The sequence below is a fragment of the Cynocephalus volans genome, chromosome 3, assembly GCF_027409185.1.
Source record: "Cynocephalus volans isolate mCynVol1 chromosome 3, mCynVol1.pri, whole genome shotgun sequence".
NCBI classification, from domain to species: Eukaryota; Metazoa; Chordata; class Mammalia; order Dermoptera; family Cynocephalidae; genus Cynocephalus; species Cynocephalus volans.
Window position 1 is genome coordinate 119,083,039 of NC_084462.1, and position 27,893 is coordinate 119,110,931.

The 27,893-nt window shown below is 40.0% G+C and overlaps 2 protein-coding genes across 2 annotated transcripts in view; both read left to right on the top strand.

The window, feature by feature from the left end:
* LOC134372728 (UDP-N-acetylglucosamine transferase subunit ALG13 homolog) overlaps positions 1 to 9,457 on the top strand; it is a 62,737-nt gene extending 53,280 nt beyond the window's left edge. Inside the window, exons 3-4 of the mRNA XM_063090115.1 lie at positions 8,745 to 8,983; positions 9,057 to 9,457. Coding sequence (XP_062946185.1) covers positions 8,745 to 8,983; positions 9,057 to 9,310 — 493 coding nt within the window. The 3' untranslated portion in view covers positions 9,311 to 9,457. The remainder of the gene's footprint in view (positions 1 to 8,744; positions 8,984 to 9,056) is intronic.
* Positions 9,458 to 19,803: 10,346 nt separating this feature from the next.
* LOC134373735 (putative ribosomal protein eS26-like) lies at positions 19,804 to 20,082 on the top strand. The gene has a single exon (XM_063091750.1). It carries the CDS (start codon positions 19,804 to 19,806, stop codon positions 20,080 to 20,082), a length of 279 nt encoding a protein of 92 aa, XP_062947820.1.
* Positions 20,083 to 27,893: the final 7,811 nt, after the last annotated feature.

The following is a 27,893-nucleotide window of genomic DNA, read 5'->3' on the forward strand; positions in this document are numbered from 1 at the left end:
CACATCCTTCCCGCTAGTCTCAAAGAAAAACAAAGTAACTAACCATCCTTTTCTCAAAAAGGGTAATCCTTCTCCCAGAGTTCTGGCTCCCATACAGGCCTCTCCTCAAAGGCATGCTCATGCTATCCGTCATCCCTCCTGTTTTTTTCATATCTCCCTTTCTATTGCCACCTTTCCTTCAGCACAGTGGTTCTTAATGTGAGTGGATCACAAATGCCTTTGAGAAGCAGATAAATTTTGCATGTCATTCCTAAGAGGTTGACAGATTTCCGGAGATTGTGGAGCCAAGGTAAGGAATCTCTGCTTAAGCAAAATTCTTTTCCACTTTAAACCTTAGCTGCTAGTGGACATCTCTCTTTCCTTTCAAAGCAAGCTTGTAGAATCAGACCTTTGTGCTGCTTTCTTCCTACTCCCCCCTCAATCCACTGCCCTCAGTCCACTGAAACCAATCCTGAGCAAGTTACCACTGACATCCTGAATCGCAAACCCAGTGGGTATCTTTTCCCTCTCATTTGACTTCCTGCTGTATCTCACGAGGATCCATCCCTGTATCCTGAAACACTTTCCCTTAGCATCTTGAGCACTATGATAAACTCCTGTTAGAGCCTGTTCCACAATTTCTCCTTCTTTAGAAATGCCCCTGATACCTAGTTGGGCCCCGGCCACCACATTTGTATTCTCACAGGCTTCCACCTCCCACCATAGTCGACCAGCCCAAGGCTGCGCCTCACCAAGCAAGACCCACCAGTGACTTTTCTAGAATTTTGGAATAGAGAAGGAAATAAATTTCTTGGATTTCCCATAATGTTCTAGTCACAAATTTCAGTTACATGCATATATCTACGTACCTGACTATCCCTGTAGCTTTATAAAACATTTCCTTTTTTCTTTTAGTCTGTTTGCATTTAGCTTCTGTTATTGCCACCAAAAGAGTCCTGACTTACATAAATATTCCACTGTTCCTGATCCGCTCCTCCCTGGCTGCTGCTTTTCAGTCTTTTCAGTGGGCAACTGCCCTATGTGCACGCCTTGAATATTGGTTTATCTATCAGAGTTATAGGGGATAATGGTTGGTGAGATAGAAAAGTAGTCATGTCAGTGAACCAAAATTGACCAAAGCCTTTGGAATTAACTGAACCAGACCAGTCCTCACTCAGAACAAGCTACTTGGAACACAGGTTTTTATGAGAACGTAAAATCAAGAAAAAACAATTAGAATAAATAGCTGGAAAGTTGACTTATATTAACCTATACTTTAAAGATGAGAGACTCAGAACATGCCTCATTTTTAGAAATTTTTTCATTTTCAGTACTACAAAAAATATATACTCCTATCTGATTTGTCAGATCCAATAATCAATAATTTGTTAGTTTTTATGTATTAGTCAAAAATCTAACTATAAAAGAGGCCTGTCCCCTGACATCAGAACATCTCTGATGTGATACCGTAGGAGGTAAAGGCACCACTTACTGGTGGACTACTGGAAATGGCTGGCCTAAAACTAGCTGTGTTCCAGAATGTAGGCTGTCGTACAGGAGAGCTGGCCTGGACTCTCAAAGAACTCAAGGTCGTAGAGAACTGAGAAAGGTTGCAGGGGCGGAGGGACGGGGGGCTTTCTAGACGGAGACTACAGAGACGTGACCATCAAATGCAATGCACAAAAACTTGGTTGGAACCTGGGTTTTTAAAAACCATCTAGAAAGAACAGTTTTGGGCATTTGAGTATAAGCAAGATTTTGAATAGTGTTATTAAAATAATGTGGATTTTCTTTGGTGTAAAAATGATATCACGATTGTCTAGGAGAATGTCCTCATCCTCGGGAGATTCGAGCTGAAGTATTTCAGGTTGAACTGGCATGAGTGCAGCCTGGGGCCCTTCCAGTTTTCCTCTTCCCTTCATGCTCTTCCTACTCATTGAACTCATACTGCTCACCTGCTCTACTCACACTTACCTGACACACCCACCCACAAGTGCAATGCTAGCTCAGACCTCTCCCAGCTCCAGACCTGTGGAGACACCTTTCTACTCAACATTCCCACCCTCAGTGTTCCAGAAGTGCCTCAAACTCACTACATTCAAAGCCAAACTCGTCTTTTCTCTTTCAACCCCCCCCCCGCCAAAAAAACCCTGTTCCTCTTTCTGTCTTCTCTATCTCAATAAATGTCAAGTTGACCAAACCAGAAACTTCTCTTCTTTACCCCATATCTAATCAAACACCAAATCTTGTGTATCCTCATAGATCTCTCTTCTCCATCATCTCCCCACTTCCCTGTCCTTGCCCTCATTGTATCTCTCCCAAACTAAATATTATAAATACATCCTCCCTAGTCCTTCTTGCCTCCAGTCTCACTGCCCTCCAATCTCCCACCCTTCCACCAGAGTGGATTTTTCTAACAAATATCTGATCACATCATTACCCAGCTCAAAATTCTTCAGTGACTCCCCAGTGCCCCCAAGATAAAATCTAATAAGCTCCTTTTCCATGGTATACTAAGCCTTTCATGATTTTCATCCTTGCCTTCCTTCCCAGGATTTTCACCTTCTGTACCCCACATCACAGTCAGTTCTCCAAACATACTAAATTACTGTGGTAACTCTGAGTACATCCTGTCCTCCAGATCTGCTGACCTCTGCACATGCCATTGTCTCAGCTTATATGCCATCCCCTGCCCCCTCTGTACCAAACCCTCCCCACACTGCAAACCAGCACACTCCTACTGGAGAGGATATGTCTGTTGGAAAGTCTTCTCTGCGTTCCCCAGGTCTTTTTACAAGCTCCATGTCCCCTATGGTCCCATCAACCTTGATACACAACCTCATTAAAGCAACTTACCGGGGCCGGCCCGTGGCTCACTCGGGAGAGTGTGGTGCTGATAACACCAAGGCCAAGGGTTCGGATCCCATATAGGGATGGCCGGTTGGCTCACTGGGTGAGCGTGGTGCTGACAACACCAAGTCAAGGGTTAAGATGCCCTTACCGGTCATCTTTAAAAAAAAAAAAAAGCAATTTACCTATTGTATTAAATTATCTGTTTATGCAACTGGCTTCCCAACAGACTGTAAGATTCTTAATGATATGGGACCTTGTTTTTAATTTGGTTTTTTTTTTAAGTGCCTAGTCCATTTTCAGTTTATAGTAGGCACTCAACAATTATTTATTGAAAAATTGACAGTCATCCTAATGAAATAGTTTGAGTTTTGCTTTGTTTTTTTTGTTTTGTTTTGTTTTGGGGGGGTTCGGTTTGTTTTTAAGGACTTTAACTTCCAGATTATAAAGAGCCATACCTAAAAAGAGGAACAAAAAAAGAGATTGGGAAGGAAGGTGAGCAGCTGCAGGGAATGAATTTCTCAAAAACAGAGCCTTCAGCCTTTTCCTTCTCAACTATGAGATAAACCCCAGACTTGAAAGAAAGTTGGAGAAAGTGGGGTTGGCTGGATTCAAGAGTCAAAATGCAAAGGATAAAACAAGCTTGTTTCATATATCAAATGCATTTTATTGGACTTAATAAAAACTTACCCACACCCCCATATTCTAACTTCATATTTTTAAAAATACAATATTTTGTACACACAGGAGGTGGCAACTGAGGAAAAGAGGATTAGACTGGTGCCTTCTCTGACAAAGAATCCAGAGCTTCCAATCTAAAGGATCTCTGTGCAGCCAGCACTGCTAACACCAAGGAATTTAGCCTCAAAGAGGCACTCTCCACATTTTGCATTACCACCCATAGCTCTCAAAGAACCTAGGTCCCAACCACCATACAGCAAAAGCCCATTTCTTTAGAACACATTTACATGTTTAACTTCTTCCTATAATTATTTTATAATGTAGCGTAAGCTTTAAGAACAAGTATAAAACAAGCACAAAAACAAAACAAAAAACACAGCAGAGGGTTTGGAATGAATTCCACTTGGTAGCCGTACGAGTAGTGTGGCCGGTTCCTACAAAGGAGGCCACGAAGGAAGAGCCTGCTCTGGCAAACACCAGGGCCTCGATTCCAAGCGGCATTGAGAAACTCTTTGGAGGAAACCTCCCATCAGCTACTAGAAGAATGCTCCCCTCTCATTCTTGGCACCCTCACTTGGCTGGCAAGGTCAAGGGTGTTTTTCCTGTGACTGGACCAGCCTCTCCTCATTGCGGCTCACAGCACAGCAGTGGAGGAGAGGAGGCCTCGGGAGCTGAAAGACCTCAGGAACCAGGCTGCCAGGTATCTGGTCAAGGTTTTCAGGGTCTAGTTCAAAGTTTTCCTTTCCCAGCACTCTGTCTTCTCTTTATCGAGAAAAAGTTCCTAAAAAGAACCTCCTTAGTGTCCTTTAAAGAAGGACATAGACAGAGAGGCAGAGCTCAAGGGCCCTGTAAGTGGGGAATAAAAAGGCTCACGTGGTAGGGGAACTGGCTAAAGGGAATTTAAAATATTGAGTCACCTTTGAGGAATAAAGAAAGAGCGAAAAGAGAGTGGAGAGAGAGAGAGAAAGAAATGTGTAAATACCAGAATGGACCAGTGTATAGCAGCTATTCGGTGCCAAATGAAGAAAAAAATGGACAGCCAGGAATGGCCTTTGAGAAGAGTTTTGAAAAACTATTTTAGATGAATTACCATGAAAGTATGATAAACAAACAGGAGAATTTTAAGGGGAAAATTAGAAATTCAGCTTCCTGTACTCTGTTGCAAGGGACAGGAACTAGTCAAGCCATGGAGATGAAAGATAAGCCGGGAATGAAGTGAAAAATTTGAAAGTCTCTTGCATAGGGATAACAGGATAATTATCTAAAGCATGAAGGCAGTAATTTAGGTCTAAAATGTCACCATCATTAATTCTAAATTTTATTGTAGTCTGTTAGGGAAGAGTTCTCTGGGGATTATGGATAACTGCTCCTTGAAATGGAAACTCTGCAAAAACAATTGACATTTCTACAATCCTTAAGGAATAGGACTTTAAGAAAAATGACTTTTCAAGTGGCTATCTGAACATCAGTATCTGAATAGCTAATATTCATCCTTGCTTTATGTCACTTTCATTAATCAGCTCCCGTTAAAGATAATGCCACACATGTAATTATACGGTATATCATTATACTAAATATTTAAGATAATCATATTGCACCATATCTTGGCTATGGTGATGTATTACCCCAATTCGAGTGCATGTGTCAATTTTTCATAGATTTTCATCAATATTTATGGCTCAAGGGCCTTTAGCAAATTAATAACCAAAAGAATATAAACTCCTCTGTTTATAAGTCCACAGTCCATTGCTTAGCATACTTCTCTCTTGCTTTAGCTCTAAAAACTGATTCAGCTGTCTAAAAACAGGCCTAACCCATTTTCTAATTGACCTTGTTCCTGCAGATTTTTAAATCTAGTCACATGTGATCCTAAAATCACATCACACTTGTATACTGAGTCACCTAAATAATGAATGAAACTAAATGAAACAATACAAAATCCAAGATCTTGACGTAAAATTTAACTTATCCCACTTATTCTACATTTTCAACATACAACAAAACTCATTTTTTAATAAACTCTTCTTTGTAAAATTTTCAAGTTCTTAACAGAGGCTTTTTTTCATTATTCCTTACAACCTCACAAAAAGTCAGCACTATCTTAATTATATAATCAGGGAAAGACACAGAGAAAGCAAGATCCTTATGCAAACTTCTGTGACAAATAGAGTGAGGATTAGAACTTTCTGTCCATACATTTATAGTCCTGCATGTGTTTTTTGGGTGGTTTCTGTTATCAGGTACATGGCCATCCCTGGGCTGCTCACATCAATCATTAACCACTGTTAAACCATTAACTCCGGCTGCTTCCACCCCGAGCCTAACTTGCTCCCAGGAGAAGTGGATGTCAGAAATCAGCACGTGACCTGGCTCAAGAAGATGGCTGCCTCTCTTCAAAGGACACCCCTCCTCAGGAACCCCTAAAATAAATGTCCTTTACCCCTTATTTTAAGTCAGACAAGCCCAAACATGCTCTTCCCACTTAATATTGATCTAGCAGTTTTCATTTGATGTAATTAAAAAACAGACAGAAACTTTGTTTTATCCAACTGGGTAATATTGTCCTGAATTCTGGGGCAAATTCTTCGGTGATCAGTAACAAATGACCTAATACCGTAAGAGCTGCCTTAGTGTGCAGTGCTGTTTAGAGGGCTAGATTATTATTTCTCCATTGACAGCCTGTAGAACAAGATTTATGTTAAAATGCAGATTCCAAGGTCCCAACCCAGACCTACTGAATCAGACTTAGAGGTGAAGATGCATTTAAACTGGTGCCACAGCCAACACCACTGTCACTCTTATGCAATCTGAAGTGACAAACCCCCAGGCTAACCCGGGACTTCTCCAACTAGCCCACATTTCTTGAGGGCAGGAACCAGTTCTTAGGCATCCTCCTAGCCCCAGTGTCAAGTTGAGGTGCTTAATAAATGTTCATTAATTGGAGGCTTGTTAATTGGTTGGGTTAATCGCATGTGTGTTATAAGTGTCCACAATCTTTTATGTTAGAATTATTTCATGTGTAATTAGTTACTTAGGAAGCACTATAAACATTTATAAACTGTTATAAACAATGCACACTTATAATCTCTCTAAAATAATTTTTAGCTTTGTCGTATTCCCACTGTATGCAGTGCAGAATTGAATAAGCCCAAAGCATGACTACCCCTCACAACTCACTGTGTGGACCTGCTCCACCCCAGCCATAGGCTCATAGATTTCTCCAGTCAGTCAGATAATAAAAGCCCTTTGATCACTTTTAGGCAAAAATTCTAGTCTGGTCAAACAGCCAACTTCCAAACTCTTATCCCATTAAAATTCCAATTAAAGTTCCTCCAACTGGGACCTACCTTAGCTGGAAACCTGCTGTGCAGATGGGGAGTGGGTGGGGCACAGTCAACACCCATGTCCTCTGCTGCCTCCAGCTTGTCCCCAGGTCAAGGGAGTGAGAAGTGGGACATCAAAGTCTTCCTATCTTTGTAGGGCTGTCATCTCAAAGCAGGCCTCAGTGCAGCAGATACACAGTTACTGGATCTTCCCCATCACAGGGAACTGTCTCCCCCACTGAGGACCTTACTGTAGTTGCCAGTAGAGGAGGGTCCTTCTCCAACTGGCCACCAGTCCCATCCCCTCAGCTCTAGTTTCCTACTGTCCACCTCCAGCCAGTTGACACTGGGTTCACCTTGCCCCTCCAGAAGATCCTCTTATTTAAGATAGCCCAAGTTCCTCTTCCTTCCATGGGCTTTCACCTGTTCACACTGTAGCCCCCCACCAGCAGGAGTATGCTTCTCCACCATCACCTCCTCATCTCACTCTGCCAGCTCTTGTCAGAATGAAACAGATACCAGCCCCTGCTCCCCTGCAACACCAAAGGCTCCCTCGCTTGGCTTATGATGCTGGGGAGCTCTCTCTCTTCTCTCTCCAAAGGATTCTCACTGCCCGCTGCCATGATGAACTCTTTACCCTCTTCACCCCCACCCGGGGCATTTGAGGGGCAAATGCTGGCAACACCATCCCATAATCTCCTAGCAAGTGACACATAGGTTGTCCAATCTCATGAGGAAGAGGGGCCATTTGTCACCTGTCGTAGTGTTCTCAGGAGACAACTAGAAAATCACATCTAACAGTCCCCTACATTAGTCGAACTCTCAGTTACAAGAAAAAAGAGTCACTCAATTCGTCTCAATTAGTGGAAGTTTGAGATAAGAACACTCAGGAAAATAAGGAACACTAAAATATTACAGCAGTCCGAGCAGCTCTACCGAGATCTTCACATGACTAGAAGTGAAGTTACAAGTGTAAAACAGATCTAATGACCTGAAACTCTCGTCACCCCCTCAACAAAGGAGCTCCCGGCTTCCCCCGACATGGAGACCAAGCTGCCATTGTGTTTCTGCTGCCACCCCTCCTTTGGCTCTCATCCACAAGCCACTGACCAACCTACAGCCTGACTTTGGTCAGGATGCCCACCCCTGACCAGGAGGGTGGAACAAAATATGACCCTCCCTCCCTTAGCAAGTGCACCGTGACTGACCAACCTATAAACACTGCAGTCTCTCTAACCCTTTGTGACAGCCAGCCCACAAAATGGAGACAAGTGCCAGAATGGAACACGTACAGTCCCTACACCCCTGAAACTCTTCGCTTATGACCCTGGGGGAGTCTAGTCATTTGTAACTGAGAGATTTAAGTTAAATAAATGTTTTTCAAGTGCTTTGAGAGTCCCCCCAGCCTAGCAAAGTATCCTGTGATCAAAACAAGCCTAGGATCCATCTTCACTCCTCTTTCCTAAGTTTTTTTTTTTTTTTTTTTTCCAGTTTCAGTATTTATTTTTGTGGGATGCAGTGTGTTGTTTCAATGCAGGCATACACTGCACAATGAATCACTTAGGGTAGAAAGCATAGTTTTCTGCCTATTAGTCCGCCCCTTTTCTTGCCCCACACCCCTGTTCCCTAAGTTTCTCCACTGAATTAGGTGAGTTACATTTTAAGTCTATATAGAGGACATGTTGACTTCTTCCCTTAATCCACTATGTAGCTCATATATCAAGGCCAAATTATATTTTGGTGATTTTGACTGCTATTTACCCATATGCTTAAAGTCTTTAACAGCTAATGATAAACTAATAGTAAATAATTTCTTTTAACTTAAACAAACCAAAGTAAAAGAATAAATGCAAACATTTTATGGGCTTCTGTTTTTAAAAATGCTTATTTGCAACACTGTATTAAAAATAGGTGTAGATTCATTACTGTAGGGACCACCTGCTTCGACGATCTCATTACGTGTGTGTCAGCGCCTGACAGTCTGCAAATAATAAAGAGTCTTGGTTACAACCGACTTATCCTCCAAATTGGTAGAGGAACCGTGGTACCTGAACCATTTAGTACTGAGTCATTTACTCTGGATGTTTACAGGTACAAGGATTCCTTGAAAGAAGACCTTCAGAAAGCAGATCTTGTTATTAGTCACGCAGGTAAAGTGCCTTAGAATCTCAAGGTTTGATCTTTGATAAACAAGTAAACAACTAACACTTGGACCTTTTCAAGGTGCAGGAAGCTGTTTGGAGACTCTGGAAAAAGGAAAGCCACTTGTGGTAGTTATAAATGAAAAGTTAATGAACAACCATCAGCTGGAATTGGCAAAGCAGCTACACAAAGAGGGGCATCTCTTCTACTGTACCTGCAGCACGCTTCCTGGGCTGTTACAGTCAATGGACTTATCAACACTGAAATGTTACCCTCCTGGCCAGCCAGAAAAATTTTCTGCATTTTTGGATAAAGTTGTTGGATTACAAAAATAAACACTAAACTCTCAGCACTTTAAAAAATCCCCTAAATCCAACCTCTGGAATGTGATTAAGTCAAACACATAGTATATATTTGCAGAATAATATAAATGAATAAACTTCTTACATCTACAGAATATATAGGAAATTTTATTGTGTAAACATTTGCATTTGAGTCCAAATCATAATTGCAATTTAGTAAATTTATTAGATTTTTCATAATTTTCAATATGTAATGAGCATTCTCATGTTTTATCCTAGAATCTCAAATGGATTTGGAATCATGAAAAAAATGAATGAAATTTGAAAATTGACAAGAACCGTAAATCTAGTTAGTTTGATGTTCCTTAGACTAAAAAATGAAACAGTAATAGCTTTAAAAAATTTTTGCGTGAGAGTCAGCATCTGTAGCTTCATAATCCAAGGTACCAAATTTTTTTAAAAAACCAAACAGAAATGTCAGATTGTGCTCTGTGAAATAAAAAGATCAATAATTGCCTAAAAAATTTATCAAGTCAATTGATCTGTTGTATTTGGAGAAACAACTTTTATCTTGAAGAATAGAGTGGAGTGGATATGTTCACTTTTTTTTCCTCTAAAATATGAACAGAAAGTTACAAAGTAATCTTACCCAGTGTCAAAACTTCATTGGTTTGACGAATAAATCAAAAAGGACTTTACCAATAGGACTTGGTATTATTTTTTAAGGATCCCCTCACAGTGACAATAAGACGTTTACTGTAACATAGAGAAATTTTCAATTTATGTGCTTATAAAATTCATTTTATAAACAAATATATAATGATCTGATGTGTATAATGGCTTAAATACATGGTTTTAAAATTAATGTGATAACTCGAGATAGATACAGTATGAAATTCTATTTGATTAGAATGTGTGGTCTCGAGACTTTTAAAATAAACTGTGTCCGTAGTTCTCTGGTAGAAAGTTTAGATACAGTTTATCCATGGAAACAATATTCATTATATTATCCCAAAATGTTTAATGTTCCAAACATTTTACTTGGGATGCATTATATAATGTTTTTGTAAATTTATTTGCCTGATTGTGTTTTACTTAGGCTAATACTAAAATAAACTTATTAATGGTAAAAAAATAAAAATAAAAAATAAAAAAATAAAAAAAATAAAAATAGGTGTAGGTGTGCTCTGGTCTTGCTAGCAAGTGCTTTTGCAGTCTGCTCCTATGAAGCAGTTCAGCCCTCCTCATCTTTCCCTCAGCAATCACATTCAGCCCCGTGTGGAAAGTACTGGTTCATTAACCTCACTCCACAGACTGGATCATAAAAATGTTCAACATTATAAAAACATAAGTCGGCCAATGAGATTAAAGGTCAGTTTAAAAAGTCATGCACTCTTCCAGAGCCTCCTTATTAGAGTCACTTGTGAATAACAGCAAGACAGAAGACTCCCCAGCGAGGAAAAGCTTGTAGTGCATGGGCCTGGAGTCAGACTAGCTCTGTGACTTCAAGCAAGTGTGTTAAATTTCTTCAAAGCCTCCATTTCTGGGCCAGCCTGTGGCTCACTCGGGAGAGTGCGGTGCTGAGAAGACCAAGGCCCCGGGTTCGGATCCCATATAGGGATGGCCGGTTTGCTCACTGGGTGAGCATGGTGCTGACAACACCAAGTCAAGGGTTAAGATCCCCTTACCGGTCATCTTTTAAAAAAAAAAAAAAAAGCCTCCATTTCCTCTTCTATAAAATGGTGATTGTCATATATAATTTTCTGAAAGAGGCTGTGTTCATAAAATGCTTTCCCTGTGCCTAGAACACAGTAGTTGCTCAATTAACAGTGATTGTGGTAGTAGTAGTAGTGGTGGTTGTGGTAGTAGTATAGATCTCTCTTTAGTCTTTTATTATTATTATTATTTGGTCTGCTCAACATGCCTTCCTTTCATATTCTTTTTTTTTTTTAAAGATGACTGGTAAGGGGATCCTAACCCTTGATTTGGTGTTGTCAGCACCTGTTGGGAAAAATAGGAAAATGTCAGGGCCCCTCAGATGTTCAGAACCTTGCCGAGCATTGGCTGTAAATATCCTCAGGTGTTCCTTGTTACTACTTAATGTAAATCGTGTATGGGCACCCAGGTGTCCAGGGTTGTGGACTTAAGTATAAAAGACTAACAGCTCTGCTCCACAGTGCTTCTCAGAGCTCTCAGAGAAGCCCCTGGGACGTTTGCTCCTAGATCCGAATACAACCCATTCATTTTTCTATACCTACAGCTCCTTGAACCTTTTTTTTCTGTTACCTAGCTCACAGACCTGCATGTGGAGGGTTTGTGACCCAATCTGTGCAACAGACTTGAGGGGTCTGTAAGCCCTAGCTCTACAGCACCACACTCTCCCAAGTGAGCCACGAGCTGACCCCTCTTTCCTTTCATATTCTAGTAACAGCATCCCCTTTCCTTTGGGTAACCCTAACCCCACCTCACCCCCCATCCCACCCCTCCGCTGGTTCTAAGTAGTCCCAGAGCAATTGCCAATCACAGTGCCCCACTCTCTTGACCACAGGGAGGGGCTTCTGATCCAAACCATTGTAATCTTGCTCCTTTTCCTCCTGCTTAAAAGGATTAGGGGTGGGGGGTGGAGGGGGACAGGGAGGACATATGAGCAGAGCAGAACCAGTCATCCCTCGGGATTCTTTTTTTTTTTTTTTATCCCTCGGGATTTTATGGAGAGCTGTTGAGAGAGAAAAGCTCTCTTATTGCTCAGGGTGGCTGGGCTGGGATGAGGTAATCTCAGCGCCATGTGCAGCCACACCTCCCTTCACCCCCTGCACATGGGGAACACATCTTGAAATATGAGAGAATGTGACCAACACAGAAAGTTGCAAACCAGAAGAGGAAAGAGAAAAAAGAATATTTGTACCTCTGGATCCAGATCCACCCCTAGGTTCCCCAGTTAAATAAGTCAATAAATTCCCTTTTTAGGCTTAAGCTAGTTTGAATTGGGTTTCTGCCCTTTGCATTAAAAGATTCTTGTCTTATATAAATATACTTTTTTTAAAAAAGAAGGAAGGAAAAGAGGGGCAGGACTTAGAAAGAGAGCATGAAGCAATACCCAGAGGTGTCCTCATACATTCATTCCAGCACAGAACACAGAGGCCAGCAGGATCTGCCTCACTGCTGCACCAACATGAGTGGAAGTGGGCAAGCCACAAAATCAGAGGCAGGCCACCAGCTCCAAGACACAGAAAACAACGTGGCACCACTGCAACTTCTTGCCCACAGCTTAGTCAGTGAGGAACTGGAATTCTGATATTGTTTTTCTTGCCAGGGTTATGCCCCATTCCACCCCAAAACGGAGAGGGGGTGGCCAGCAAAGATGGAAAAGTTGGAAAAGACCACTGGCCTCACTGTGAAATATAAAGGAGCTTGGATTTTATCCAGTAAGCTACAGGAGCCATCAAAAAGTTTAAAGAAGGGGAGTGATGTGATCAGATTTGCATTTTTCAAACACTTCCCTGGCCTTGGAATGGGACATGGATTGGAGGATGACAAGGCTTTGGAAGCTGGGAGACTAGTGGGAAATTTTCACAACAATCAAGTGAATGTTTGAAATAAGGCAAGCCAGCAATGACAGAGTAGAGAATGTGTATTTAACAGGTTAAATCTACGAGACTTGGTGATTGATTGCATGGGATGAGTTGGGGGCATGGAGGCAGGAAGAAGGAAGGAATCTAGGCCCTACAGTTACCACCTGACTTCAGGGATCCAGAAAGAAGGTCTGGAGCTAGGAACAGGAGAAGGGAAGGAGTCCGTGTTGGAACATGCTCAGTTGGAGAACCCACAAGGATATCCAGGTAGAGATGTCACATAGGAAATTAGGGCATTTGGGTCACTGACTCTGCGATCATGGGCATGTTACTTAACTTCTTAGAGCCTCGGTATACTTATTTGTCAAATGGGAATAATATTCTCTTCTCAGAGATTTTAATTAACTTATCCAAGTCTGCCCAGCATAAAACATTATCCTTAAATAGAGAAGTTTAGGATAGTGGGTCCTATTTACTCCAAGGGTGAGATCCCTAGGAGACCTCTGATCCCAGGAACTTTCTCCTGTCACCCATGCTCCAACTCCTGCCTTATCCTTGGGAAGCCCAAAGGCTGTGCCCTGAGCAATTCAGCCCACTTAAGGGTTCAGGCCCTTTTTTCGGCCTTCGTACTTACCGTTCCTTCAGACTGGAACACATCCTTCCACTGGTTCACTTAAGGAGGTCTTTTTCATGCTTCAAGGCACTTCCTGTCACCTTCCCTGTGTGGTTTTATTTGCCTCATCTCCCTGGAACAATTCATATGTCATCTTGTAATAGATTTTCATCCTTTAGTCACCACATTGTCCCTTAAGTAGTTGAGGTGTATAGGACTTACTGATGTAACTTAAACAGTCTAAATTTAGATACCACTGCAGTGTGTGCAGGTTACTAACTATAATCTCTCAGCTCTGCACACCAAATCACTGCTTGATCAGTAGCCTCCCTGTTAGCCTCTGCCAAAAATGCTTAAATCCAATTTTCAGTTTTCCAGCGCTTGTGGTACTAGCCTCATTCTAATGGGTGCCTCCTTCCTCAAGGTCTGGTTCTCAAGCCCCGTTTTCCTATCTCAGAGACACCAGCCCCAACAGAGCGTCACATCCTCCATGTTTCTAAGTTTTAATAATCCCAGCCCTTTTTCCCAAACCCCTGAGTGGTGGCTGCTTCCAGCAATTGCTATCTCTGTGATAACTTCATGTTTATTTCCTGACTTTTCGGTTACCTAGTTAACAACTTTATAACTAGTTAGCAATTCTATAAAATCCTCTTTATTCAAACTGGTATGGTTTCTGTCTCCTGATTGCACAATGATGGCACAAGGTGTTTATAATGTAAGTTTGTAACTGGCTTTTATCCACATATTTTATAGGATTGATGAGTCATTTTTGCTTGAGGAGCCCCAGCTCCTAACTATCTGGCCATCCTTACTGTGATTATGCAGCACAATCCATAAATGTCTGCCCACTCTTGGTGTAACTAGGCTGCCCAGCCCACCTGCATGAATTCTTTCCAGAATCAGGACACCACCTCTGGCCCCACTCATAGGAGAGCCCAATGGAATCTGGCTGTTCTGCCAGCTTCAAGCTATTAATGAGGTTCATTCTTTCTACTGGCAGGATAAAAAATATCTGGACTTTGTCAAGTACCTGTGGTCCACTGGGATGTCGTCACCCTTCCTTCTCCACCATCAGTAGGGGTGAAACTTGCCCTACATGCCCTTGCGCTTTTGCGTAGAGACACCCCCCACTTTCTGCTGGGTTCTAGGAAGGCAGGAGGCAGCATTAAAGTTTATTTGTGTTTTACCCATACCCTGTGTATTTGTGTTTCATCATAAAGGCCCTTTCATTTGGAGGAAAAAAAATAATCTGCATCCAGTTCCATCTCCAGAACTGACAAATTAGTTCTGATATGGTGTATAAGACATAGTATTCATCCTCAAGAAGCTTCAGTCTGCTGGGGAAGACAGACAATATAGGTTTTTATAGGACACAGATTCTGGTGCAGAGAAAATAGAAATGAATTAAATAAGAAGTTTATTTCTGGGGTTGGCTCATTAGCTCAGTTGGTTAGAGTGCAATGCTGTAACACTAAGGTCAAAGGTTCAGATCCCCGAATCTGCCAGCCACCAAAAAAGGAAATTTATTCCTCTCTCATGAAACAGTCCAGACATAGGTTGAGGACCGGCAAGGCTGCCCTATTCCATGAGGTTGTACAGAGACCAAAGCTCTTTCTATCTCAGTGCACCACCCTATGTTGAAGGTTGCCATTGTCTACAAAGCCTAAGATAACCAGCTGTCCTGCTCACATTGCAATCGGCACAGTAAAAGAAGGGAAGAAGTTGCACACATCCCACTGGCCAGAGCGTAGTCAAATGGCCACAACTATCTGCAAAGGATGCAGGGAAATATGGCCTTTATTCTAAGGGCAGCCATGTGCCCAGCTAAAAATTAGAAATTCTATCTTTACAGAAGAAGGAGGAAATGATATTGAGGGAAACAGCAGCCTCTATCACAGCAGACAACTATAATATTGTGTGTGGTAAGTGGTTCATGTAGAAGACGGGGCATAGTAATGAGAGGGCCTGAGAAAGCTTAAAGGAATGGGAGAACATGTCCCAGAGCTAAGATTTCTAAGGTGGGGCGTTCCACATGCTGACAAGGTCCAAACGTGGCAGGGAGTGAGTGGCTGGAGTAGTAAGGGTAAGCCCAGTAGACCTGAGCTGGAGGTTGAGTGATTGTTTACATAGGCTTGAACCCCACTCGAATAATGCTATCTACTAGGGTGGAGGGAAATACTGTGCAGAAGGCCGGTAGTTGACCGGACATAAGTAATAGGGGTGAGAAAAGAGTCAAAGACCCCTCTAAATTTTCATTCTTGGGAAAAGGTAGAGTGAAAGTCCTACCCACAAAAATAGGATGTTGGGATGAGTACTATTTTATACATATTATATGAGGTCAAAGTGGGGGAGCTAAGTAAAGCTATCCCATGGATAGCTGAAAAAACAGGTTTACCCGAGTCTAGAGAGCTGAATTACAAATAGTGCCTATCTTTTAAAATAACCAAGCCAATCATAAATCATTGCACATAAGGGGGGCAGTGGTTAGTGGCCCAGTTTGAATTTAAGTTGAGAATTCGCAGAGATGTTGGTAAGGATAAGCCAATTTTCATAAAAGACTGAAGTACCTTCTGGGGAAAAATATTACCCTATGTTTATTGCTGAATTCACATAAATTTGTATATAACTGATGAATTTGTGGAAGAACCGAAGTGAAATTTATTTGCTAGGAGGCTGAGGATCCACCTGCAAGAAAACTTACCCTAAAAGAATGGAACCAGGCACCGTGAACAAACGCGATAAAGAAGCTTCGGTTATCAGAGGCTAGGAGTGATTCTGAGAACAGTGTAGTGTCAGCCATTTGGATTTAGTGATTAAGACAGTAGACTGCCAGTGTTAGTTGGGTGACATGAGCAAATTATTTAGCTTCTGAAGCCTCAGTTTCCTCCTCTGTAAAATGGAAACAATAATAGGATCTACTTTGTGCAGAATTAAAAGAATACTATTAAAGGGATTATAGACTAAGCCTTAAAGAATAATCATTAAAGGGCTTATCACACTGCTAAGCACATAATAAATGCTCAGTAATTATTGACTAAGCATAATAAAAATAAAAATATTCCCCAGGCCCACACCACAATGAACCCATACCTGAGTCCTGCAGAGAATAGAAGCCATAAAAAAAGAAAAAGCTCTGGAGTAAGCTTGGGCACATGGTGCTTTGTGAGCCCTCTAGCTGAATGCAACACGAAACTCCAAGGTGAGAGAGCATTCTTCCCCACCTCACAAATGCCACACAGCTCTGGTTCTATGAAAACTGGATTATCAGGGGTGATATGAAGATGCAAGACTCAGACACATGGCACTGGGACCCAGCAGGAGGCATCAGGACCCAAAGAGTGCCCTGCAGAGGTAGCAAAGCAATAGCAGGGCCAGGCTGGAGAGTGTTAATTTATAAGCACATGTTAGATGCCTCCTGGAGATTCCCAGTAATATTTTACAGGGTAAAGTCCTTCTGGAGTGGGTGAGATAAGAGTATCTGTCATTAGAGTCATTATGACTGATATGATTCCATTTGTACTAATACAAGGTATTTTGGGTCACATGTGAGATGTTGCCTAAAAGGCTGACCCAAAAGGCATCTTGGGTCACATGTGATATGTTGCCCAAGAACCAATTATCATCATGTTGCAATCAACATCATCTTTGACAATAAGAGGGCCCACATTGAATATGACAACCAAAACATGCTGCTTTGTTTGAATATAAGGAGGCATCATTTTTCTGTGCCCAAGAAAAGTTTAATATAGTTTTATTTTGGCAATAAATCTATACAAATGCAAAAAAAATATGGGTTCAGATGCAATGCTTCGGGTACTCCTAACCAAAAGCCATTGGGAAAAAATATATAAGATGACTGTGTATGACTGTGGCAGGGCTGGACATCAGGAAATAAGATTTTCTCTTCTTGTCCCAGCTACTTCCACATTTTAATAATAAATCCAATATTATTCATGGTCCGTTACTTTAGAGTACATGCTAGTAGGCTATCACTTTAGACAAGCCAGAGCACAAAGAGCTTGACTCTGAGGGTTCCACAAATTTTTAAGTAATGATTCATGTAAATAAGGGGGATCCAAGCTATCCCATCCTCATTTCTACTAATGACTAAGATATCAATCCTGGGATTTATGAAAAATTTGTTTTGGTTTCTCCTAATATACCTTGTCTAGAGGTTTGGTGAACTATGCTTGAAGGATGAGACAGTTTGAAATATTCCAGAAGGCCACCAATAACACACATTTATTTTTCTCTCAAACTCATTAAGAGGAAGACCAAATGTCTCAGCTGAGAAAAGAGCTAAACCTCTACTAAATTTATAGAAGAAAACTCCTTTTGGCCAATCCAGAGCCTCTTGAATCAAAAGAGAATTACAATGCCAATGCTTTTGTAGATAATAAATTGGTTCAGTCAAGGAAAGACTACAGATCTGACAAGGAAAAAAGGGCATGCTCAAGAGAAGATGAATTTTTACCATATTTCCTCACAGAAGACCACAATGAAAGAAAAATGACTTCATCAATCCCATTCTAGGGGCCCTGGTGAGGCTGAGGATAAAAGGAGGAAGACACTCAAACTGGCTTCCTGTCATGCAAGTTGCATCCATCAATCCAAGGGAGCTTCAGAGAGGTGCATGCAATCACAGGAGACAGTGGATAAATCACAATTATCAAGACCTTATTAGCTATTGCCCTAGAGTTAAAGAGGGTCATTTGCCTCTATAGGGAAGCAATCAACTGCTTTGTATGGGCTACAACTTGTAAGGCCAAGGTCAAGGTGTAGTGATGGAAAATTAGGTTAGATATCATAAATCCACCAGCACCAATCTTCTTATGTGAACTAGAGTGCTGTAAACTATTAATCCTGAAGACAGGTCTGTGGGAAATATAACAGAATCCAAAATCATAGTGAACTTTCTGATGGATAATACAGCATAACAGAACAACCTAGGAAAGATTGAGTTTTCTTCACTTGATAAAAAGAAAAGAAAATTAAATTCACCCTGCCTTGATATATATGGTTAATTCTTCAGACCAGTAAGTAGTCATTAAAAAGGAGAAAAAGACACTTTATAGAGGAAATATTCCCTCATTTTTCCTTCTCTTCTCTACCTATGGTCCAAGAGAACCTATGCCCTAAGTAAACAGAAAGTCATAAATAGCAGATACCATGAGGTTGGCACTGAATAATTCTGTCACAGTGCCTTTTTGTTTCCATAACTAATTGCCCAAAAAAAACTTACCAACACACACACACACACACACACACACACACACACACACACATTATAATTCTTAACTTCCCAGATGAAAGATATGTTGTAACTTTTTAGAATTGTCAGAAAATATTAATAATTAGTAAATCTAGGTAAAGACTATATACATGCTACTTGTACCATTCAACTTTTCTGAATGACTGAAAATATTCTAATTAAAAAGTTAGAAAAAACTCTTGTCATAGTTGGTACTATGGTAAAAGAAGCTGTGGTTTAATTCATGAATAATTTTATGTACTCCCTGTATTTCTATTTTTCTAAGAGGATAGTTATTTGCATTTTTGCTGGCATAATAAATGGTTTCTATTTTTATGTACAGTGGAATTTTTATACCTAGATTGTACCAACCAGAAATATGTATAAATCAGCATTTTTATATTTATTACAACAAATAATCAATGACCCTATCTGTCCCTGTTTACCAGCCAAAAAAACTTTTGAAAAAGATAAAACAGATAGGCAAAATTTAATGTCATCTCTGATGACTGTCTTTAAAGTAGTTGATGTATTAGTCTGTTTCTGTGGCTTGTAACAAAATACCTGAACCTGTGGGATTTATAAAGAAAAAGAAATTTATTGCTTATAGTTCTGGAGGCTCAGAAGTCCAAAGTCCAAGAAATACATCTGGTGGTGGTAACAGTGACCACACACATTGCAAGATGTGGAAGAAGAGAGAGCAGAGAGTAACCTCCTCATTCACTCTCTTCCTAAAGCCCTCTAAACCACGCTTCTGACCACTGTTATTAATCCAATCTTTACAGCATGGTCCTACAATCTAATCACCTCTTTGAGGCTCCACCTTTCAACCACCATAATAGGATTTCCCACCTTCAGCAGTCACAGTGGGAATTAAGTTTTGGGGGAACATCCAACCCAAGGTAGTTGAATCAAGTAAGAAAAAAGAAATTAATTTTCTAAACGTTATACAGCTGAGAAAGCATAACGTTTTATTAAGTTCATGAAAAATGACAGATTTTTCTAAAAGGAGTCTTGTTTAGAAAGGTCAGAAGTTAAAGGCTGTTCTTAAAAATCAAACAGTAAGCTCTCTCAGGTCCTCGCTTCCAAGATGACAAAGGAAAGAAGAAACAACCATCATACCAAAAAGGGCCATGGCCACGTGCAGACTATTCACTGCAAAAACTGTGCCCAATGTGTTCCAAGGACAAGGCCATTAAAAAGTTTGTCTTTTGGCGCAGAGGCCACAGCCATCAGAAATACTTCAGAAGTGAATATCTTCAACACCTATGTGCTTCCCAAGCTATATTTGAAAGTACGTTACTGTGTGAGTTGTATCACTCATAGCAAGGTAGTCAGGAATTGTTCACATGAAGCCCAGAAAGACTGAACGCCCCCACCCCAGTTTGGACCTGTGGGTGCTACCCCACAACCTCCACCAAAGCGCAAAGAGGTGAAATGGGCAGAAAACCACAATGCAACAACTTGGACTTCTTGAAAGATAAGCAATAAATGGAGAACATGAACAAACGCTGCTTTCTGTGAATTTTAACGGCTCTCTTAAACCATAAGGACATTGCTTTAAATAATGAGAAAAAGTGTTGAGAAACCTTAGATGAAGTGGGATTTGGTTTGAGGTATGTTTTTTGCTCTTGGGTTTTCATGACAAAAACACGACACTTTTTTCTGGCTCATGTTTCTTGTATTCTCCCTACTTTTCATAAGCTTTTTTTGTACAGAATGGCCTGGATGAAGCTGCATTGGCACCATGGCTGCTGATGGACTGTTGTTAGTGGCTGCCTTCAACCCTGTCACTCAGAGGGGCTCTGTCCCATGAGAGCCACCTGCACCAAAAGAACAGAGTTGGGGCTTTCTAGCTACATTTCAGCCTCTCAGAGCAATATCAGCATTGAGAAGTGTCCATTCCTAGCCTCTCATCTTTACAGAGGAGACTGACTAGGTGGCCGGAAGCCATGGAAAATGGTCACAGAACCCCAGGAGGTTGATGCACCTTCTGTAAATCTCTTTGGATGCTCTGCTTGTACTTGATTACGACTGGACTGAGGCATGGTGTTTGCATAATGATCGTAGCCTTGTTTTTAGTTTTTATGCATTCTTGGTGCACAATGTAGTTATTCTCCCAATGAGCAATCAGTCAGCGTATCTAAGTGTGGCTCTAATTCAGCATCCCTGTTGCACAGATCCAGTCTGAAAAGTGAGAACAATGTGGAAACTCATTAACTGAACTTGTCTGCTGAAGCACGTCTCCTTCCATTGTCACCTTCTGGTTTAGGGAGCACTTAGGTCAGGCCTGAAGTTGTCCCCCCTTTTTCTGAAATTGTGCAGAAAACCAGATCTCATTTAAAAAAAAGAAAAAGAAAAAACCAAACAACTTGTCGGAAGACAGAGTGGGATGGGTACAATTTTTAGGAAACACATTATTTTGTTCATTAAAAAAAATTTTTCCATCTATATAAATTTCAAAATTAGGCAAAACTAAACCATTATTTTATGGATACATACATAGGTGTTAAAAAATCTAAATAAATGGAAAAAAATCATTATCAAAACATCAAGATAGTGATTACCCATAGAGCAGCGCTGCCTAATATAATATAAACATAATGTGAACCACAAAAGCAAGCTGTAATTTTAAATTTTCTACTAGCCACATTAAGTGAAGTAAAAAACAAAACAAAACAAAAAAGGTGAAATTCCTAATACATTTTATTTAACCCAATATATTCAAAATATCATTTCAATATGTAATCAACACAAAAAAGTATTAATGAGATGCTTTAATATTCTTTTTTTTACACTAAGTCTTCAAAATCAAGTGTGAATTTTCCACTTACAGCACATATCAATTCAAACTAACCATATTTCAAGTGCTCAGTAGCCACGTGTGGCTAGTGGCTACCACATTGGAGAGCCCAGTTCTAGTAGATATGAGATTTAGGAAAGAGGTCACCTCTGGAGGAGAGAGAGAAGTAGAATTGTAATTGGGAAGGATATGTGCAGACTTCTGGGAAATCAGCATTGTTATCTTTCTCGGCATGAGTGATGGTTACATGAGTATTTGCTTCATAATTACTCATTAAATTATATATTTGAATGTTATAAACTTTTTGATTGTTTTGTTTCGCAAAAAAAAAGAAGTTTAAAAAATACCAAGTGTATAAACTTGTACATTTATCATTATAAACCTACCAGATCAAATGATACAAACAAAACATTGACTAATACTAAATTACCTTCCAAATGCTTGTACCGATTCTTACTCCTACCAATAACAGTGACTGAGAATTCTCATTTCTCTGCATTCATACCAACACTGGATTTTATCAATTTAGGATATTTTTGTAATATTTGTAATATTTTGTAATATGTGTAAGAAGATATTTGAAGAGTTAGGGTCATTCAATAACTATATGAAGAAATTACAAAATATTCCATTCATTATAAATTCTCCTTTATTATGTATAGGCCTTAATGATCAGGCAATTGATCCTTTTCACACCTCTGAAATAGATGGGGCTCCTGCATTCTTGGGCTGCCATTGCCCTGTACCAGCAACTTCACCCTGCAGCTGGATAGTATGTGAATAGCCTTCCCATGAAAATGCATACTCCTACCCTCATACTGACTGAACATTTTAGTCTGTGATCCTTCACCTCAGCGCTGTTCATGCTGTCAAAGTTTGTCTTGAGTTATGGCCAAATGCAAAGACCCCAGAGCCAAAGATGGTCCTGATTCCACAGAATGCAAACCTTCCCATGTTGGCCCTAGCCCAGCCTTTCTTCTCTCAAATGTCATACTCTTGTTTCCTTTTATCTGACATTTTTAAATGTTTAAAATACATGTTTCAGGGCCAGCCCGTGGCTCACTCGGGAGAGTGCGGTGCTGATAACACCAAGGCCCCGGGTTCGGATCCCATATAGGGATGGCCGGTTCACTCACTGGCTGAGCGTGGTGCTGACCACACCAAGTCAAGGGTTAAGATCCCCTTACTGGTCATCTTTAAAAAAATAAAAAATAAAAAATACATGTTTCAAACACCCATAATAAAATTGCCTTCAGAGATGAATTATTAGCCACATAAGAAAAATGGGTTTCACGTGGATATTCAACACTGTACCCCACAGATACGTACAATCAATTATGTTCCAATATTTTTTAAATGAGAAAAAAAAGAAAAAAGAAAAATGGGGTTCATTATTGTTATCACAAAATAATCCTTCTTTTGTCAGATTCATTCTCTCTGTCTCCTGTCTCCCTCCTTACTTCCCATCTTCCCTCCTTCTTTCCCTTATTTCCTAACATTGCTTAGCTTATTTCTGACCTCTCTTTTCTTTAAGGAAATAATTTCTCCTCCTCAACTTGAGCCCACAGTTTGAGTATCCAGAGGCTCCACATCCAAGATGCCCCAAGACCTTTAGAAGGTGGGCAGCAGGGGAGCATAAGACTCTGGAGACAAATTGATATCTTAACCACAGAAGGAGTTATCCAGAGCATTATCAAGGAGATCCGTGGAGGTAAGCCTACAGGTTTAGTGCTTGTTTGCTGGCAGAAATCAAAAACGTGTGTTCAAGCAACTTAGCACCCTAAGTGAAATCATTAGAAATTGTCAGGCCTGCTTGTATTTTTCTCTAAATTAAGAAGACTGTCTGGTACTGCATGTGACCTTTGGAAAGTCTCTATGAGCCTTGCTTTCTTTATCTGTAAGATAGAAATGACACCTACCAGTCGGGGCTAAATTCTGAATGTAAGTATTTGCACATAATAGTTCTCAATAACAAGTAGTTACTACATTATTAATATGATGGTTTTAATAAAGTGTGACAGGTGCCATCCAATTTTTTTAAAAATTTTGGCAATAAGTTCATATTATTTTTTAATTAGGAAAAAAATAAAATTTGTTCTATTTCTGTTATGGAATTGATAGCACATAATAAATGTTATGAACTAGATACCAAAAGCTAGATGCATACATCATTTTTAAGAGTTGCTTAACAGTCCTCAGTACAGATACACCATAATTTAACCAGTCCTTTATGAAGGGTCATTCATTTTGTTTCCACTTTTTTCACTATTTTAAGCCACATTTTAATTAATATCCTTGAACATACAATTTTATACAACTGTCTAGAGACTCAGAGTTGAACTGCTAGATCAAAGGGCATGTGCAAATTTTAAACATTGATACACCTTATTTGGAAAAATTATGCACTTCTACCAGCAGCGCATAAGTGTTTTAGTTTTCTACCTCTGTGTAACAAATTACCACTAACTTAGAGGCTTAAAACAGTTTCTGTGGGTCAGGAGTAGGGCTTAGCTAGGTCCTCTGCTTAGGGTCTCACAAAGCTGCACTCACGGTGTCAACCAGGGTACATTTTCACTGGAGGCTCAATTGAGAAAGGAGCCTCTTCTGAGCTTTTTCAGGTTTTTGGTAGAATTTATTTCCTCGAAGCTGTACAGATAAGGGCTTCTTACTAGCTGTCAGCTGGAAGCCAACCTTAGGCCCTACAGGCTGCCTACAGGTCTCTGACATGTAGCCCTCTTTCTAAAGAAGTTCACAACATGGCTCTTTGCTTCTTCAAAGCCAACAAGAATCTCTCTCTCTCTCTCTCTCTCTCTCTCGTCATCTGCTAAGACGGGATCTTAAATAATGTAATGCAATCACAGGAGTGACATCCTACCACCTTTGCCATATTCTGCTGGCTGAAAGTGCCCACACTCAAGAGGAGGGTATTCTAAAAAACATAACACCAGGGAGGAGAGATCCAATGGATAGCCACATACAGAAGAGTGAAACTAGATCCTTATCTCTCACCATACACAAAAATCAACTCAAAATGGATTAAAGACCTAAATTTAAGACCCAAAACTATGAAACTACTAGAAGAAACATATGAGAAATGCCACAAGAAAGGCAAATGGGCAGCACTTTTTTGAACAAGAATAAAAAGGCACAGGCAACTAAAGTAAAAATAGGCAAATGGGACACAAACTACATCAAACTAAAAAGCTTCTGCACAGCAAAGGACACAATCAACAAAGTGAAGAGACAACCTACAGAATGGGAGAAAGTGTTCGCAAACTACACATCAGACAAAGGGCTAATATCCAGAATACATAAGGAACTCAAACAACTCAAGAGCAAAGAAACAAATAACCCAGTTAAAAAATGGGCAAAGGACCTAAACAGACATTTCTCAAAAAAAGACATGAAAATGGCCAACAGATACAGGAAAAAATGTTTGGGCTGACCAGTTGTTAGCTCAGTTGGTTAGAGCATGGTGTTATAACACCAAGGGCAAGGGTTCAGATCCCTGTTGCAAGCAACCACCTAAAAAAAAGAAAAAAAGAAAAGAAAAACTGCTCAGTATCACTAATCATCAGGGAAAATTAAAGCCACGATGAGATATCTCACTCCAGTTAGAATGGCTATTATCAAAAAGACAGAAAACAACAATTGCTGGCAAGGATGCAGAGAAAAGGGAACTCTTATACACTGTTGGTGGAACTTGAATCAATACAGCTACTGTGGAAAACAGTGTGGAGCTTCCTCAAAAAACTAAAAATAGAACTACCTTATAACCCAGCAATCCCATTACTGGGTATATACCCAAAGGAAATGAAATCAGTATATCGAAAAGGTACCTGCACTCTCATGTTCATTGTAGCACTATTCACAATAGCCAGGAGATGACATCAACCTAAATGTCCATCAATGGATGAATGGATTGAAAAAAAAAAAAAAAAAACCACTGTGGTATATATACACAATGAACTACTATTCAGCTATTAAAAAACAATGAAAGAAAAAACATGAATTTTCTTGCAGCAACATGAATGGAACTGGAGACCATCATGTTAAATGAAGTAAGCCAGGCACAGAAAGACAAATACTGCATGATCTCACTCATATGTGAAATCTAAAAATTTTTTTTTTTAAGTGGTTCTCATAGAAGTATACAGTAGAATAACAGTTACCAGAGGCCAGGAAGGGAAGGAGGTGGTGGGAAGGGAAAGAGGTGGGTTAATGGGTACAAAGTTACAGGTAGACAGGAAGAATAAGTTCCAGTCCTCTAAGCTGACTAGAGCTAATAATATTATATTGTATATTTCTAAATAGCTAAAAAAGAAAATCTTGACCATAATCACCACAAAGAAAGATAAATGTTCAAGTGGTGGATATGTTATCTACCCTAAGTGAATCATTGTACAACACATACATGTATTGAAACAACACACTGTATCCCACAAATATGTACAATTAAATTTTAAAATAAAAAAAGATAATATGAATCCTTCCGTGAACTTTTTGAAGACCACTCATCTGAAAATATAAGATATAGATACATATCTTAAGCCCAAATTTATTTTCTTATGATCATATCTCCATATCCATCAGGCTACTAAAATCCACTGAACTTGAATATTTCACTAACATCAGACTCAACATATCAAAAACTGAAATCATTTTCTCCTGTGCCAATCCTGTTCATCTCTACATATTAATTCTTAATAAATGGAATCACTAAGCACTCAACCAAATCAGCCAAAAATCCAATCATGCTGTATTGAAATACGTTAGAAAAAATAAAAATAAAATAAACATATTAAAAACTTTACATAAGCAAATACCTGGTCAACAACCATGACTCCTATCTCTCCTGTGTCCTTCCTACCTTTCAATTTTATCCACTTTTCCTTATCTCCATTGTAACACACTTAGTTTAGACTACTGTGTTGATTAATTTTATGTCAACTTGATTGGGCCACAGGGTGCCCAGATATTTGGTCAAACATTATTCTGGGTGTTCCTGTGAGGGTGTTTTTGGATGAGATTAATCTTTAAGTTGGTAGCCTAAGTAAAACAGATTGCCCTTTCTCATGTGGTTGGGCCTCATCCAGTAAATTAGAGGTCTGTCTGACTAGAACAAAAGGCTGACCTACCCCCAAGTAAGAAACAATTCTCCTACCTGATGGCCTTCAGACTTGAACATGAACATTAGCTTTTCCTGTTGACAGGCTTTGAACTGGGACATTAGCTCTTCCTCACTCTATAGCAGTTTCTAGTCCTTGGACTTGAACTGGGACATTGGCTCTTCAGATATTGGACTTGCTAGCCTCCAGAATCATGTGAGCTAACTTCCTATAATAAATCTATTTATATGTGTGTGTAGATTTGTATGTAAATATATTACGTGTATGTGTGTATGTATATGTATGTATGTGTGTGTGTGTGTGTGTATATTTATATCCTATGGGTTCTGTTCCTCTGAAGAACCCTGACTAATACAGCTACCATGTATTGCCTGAATCTTGGGAGAGCTGCACCTAGTCATTATCCTTCCTGAGGAAGGATCTGGGGGTGGCTCTGAAAGACAAAAGATTATTAGAGATCCTTCCTCCCTGTCCCTAAGTCTAAGATGTTCTCCCCTCAGGTACTGGAGTTGCTCTCTCTCCATCACCACAAAATTGATTTGTCCCATCCCACTAGCTATAATTCACATTTTTTACAACCACCTCTATTCACACCCAGACCTTTTATCTGAAACAGTCAGGTGCAAAAAGTAAAAGGCATTTTTATAAAACTTACAGAGACCCATTATGCCACCCACTTTGGCCTGCATAAACCACTGGGTGACTCACAAAGCAGTGTACTCAACCAAGTGGTGATTGGCCTTATGATATAGGGTTGTATCAACCCAACAAGAGAATCTAGACAGCTGAGTTTGAAATCCCTAGGCCTCCTTTTGGCTGGTCTGCAAACCCATTGGCCTGGGGCTTCCATTTGTGAACAGAAAAGCATCATGCCCAGGAATGGTCAGGAAGGAATCCCAAATTTTGAAACAGTTCATCATGATCACTAAGCAAGAAGTGGCTAAGATATGATGATCCCTTTCTGGGCACAGCCACATTGGGTGACCAAATTGCCTTATTAAGGTATGTGGACCAGGAGGAGATGAGGGAACAAAAATCTTTGAACTGATTTTTGAAGAGGCCATTCCAATATTTGATAATATCAGATGTCTGTGAATTGTACGGAGTGTGAAATGTCCATCGAATACCTTGACTATCAGAACTTTGTTGAGTAGCTTTTGTGATAAAAAGCAAACAACTGCCAAGCTGCAAATAGCCCAGAAAGCCAAAACCATGACACAGATTACTTTCAAGGGCTGGAATCTGCTG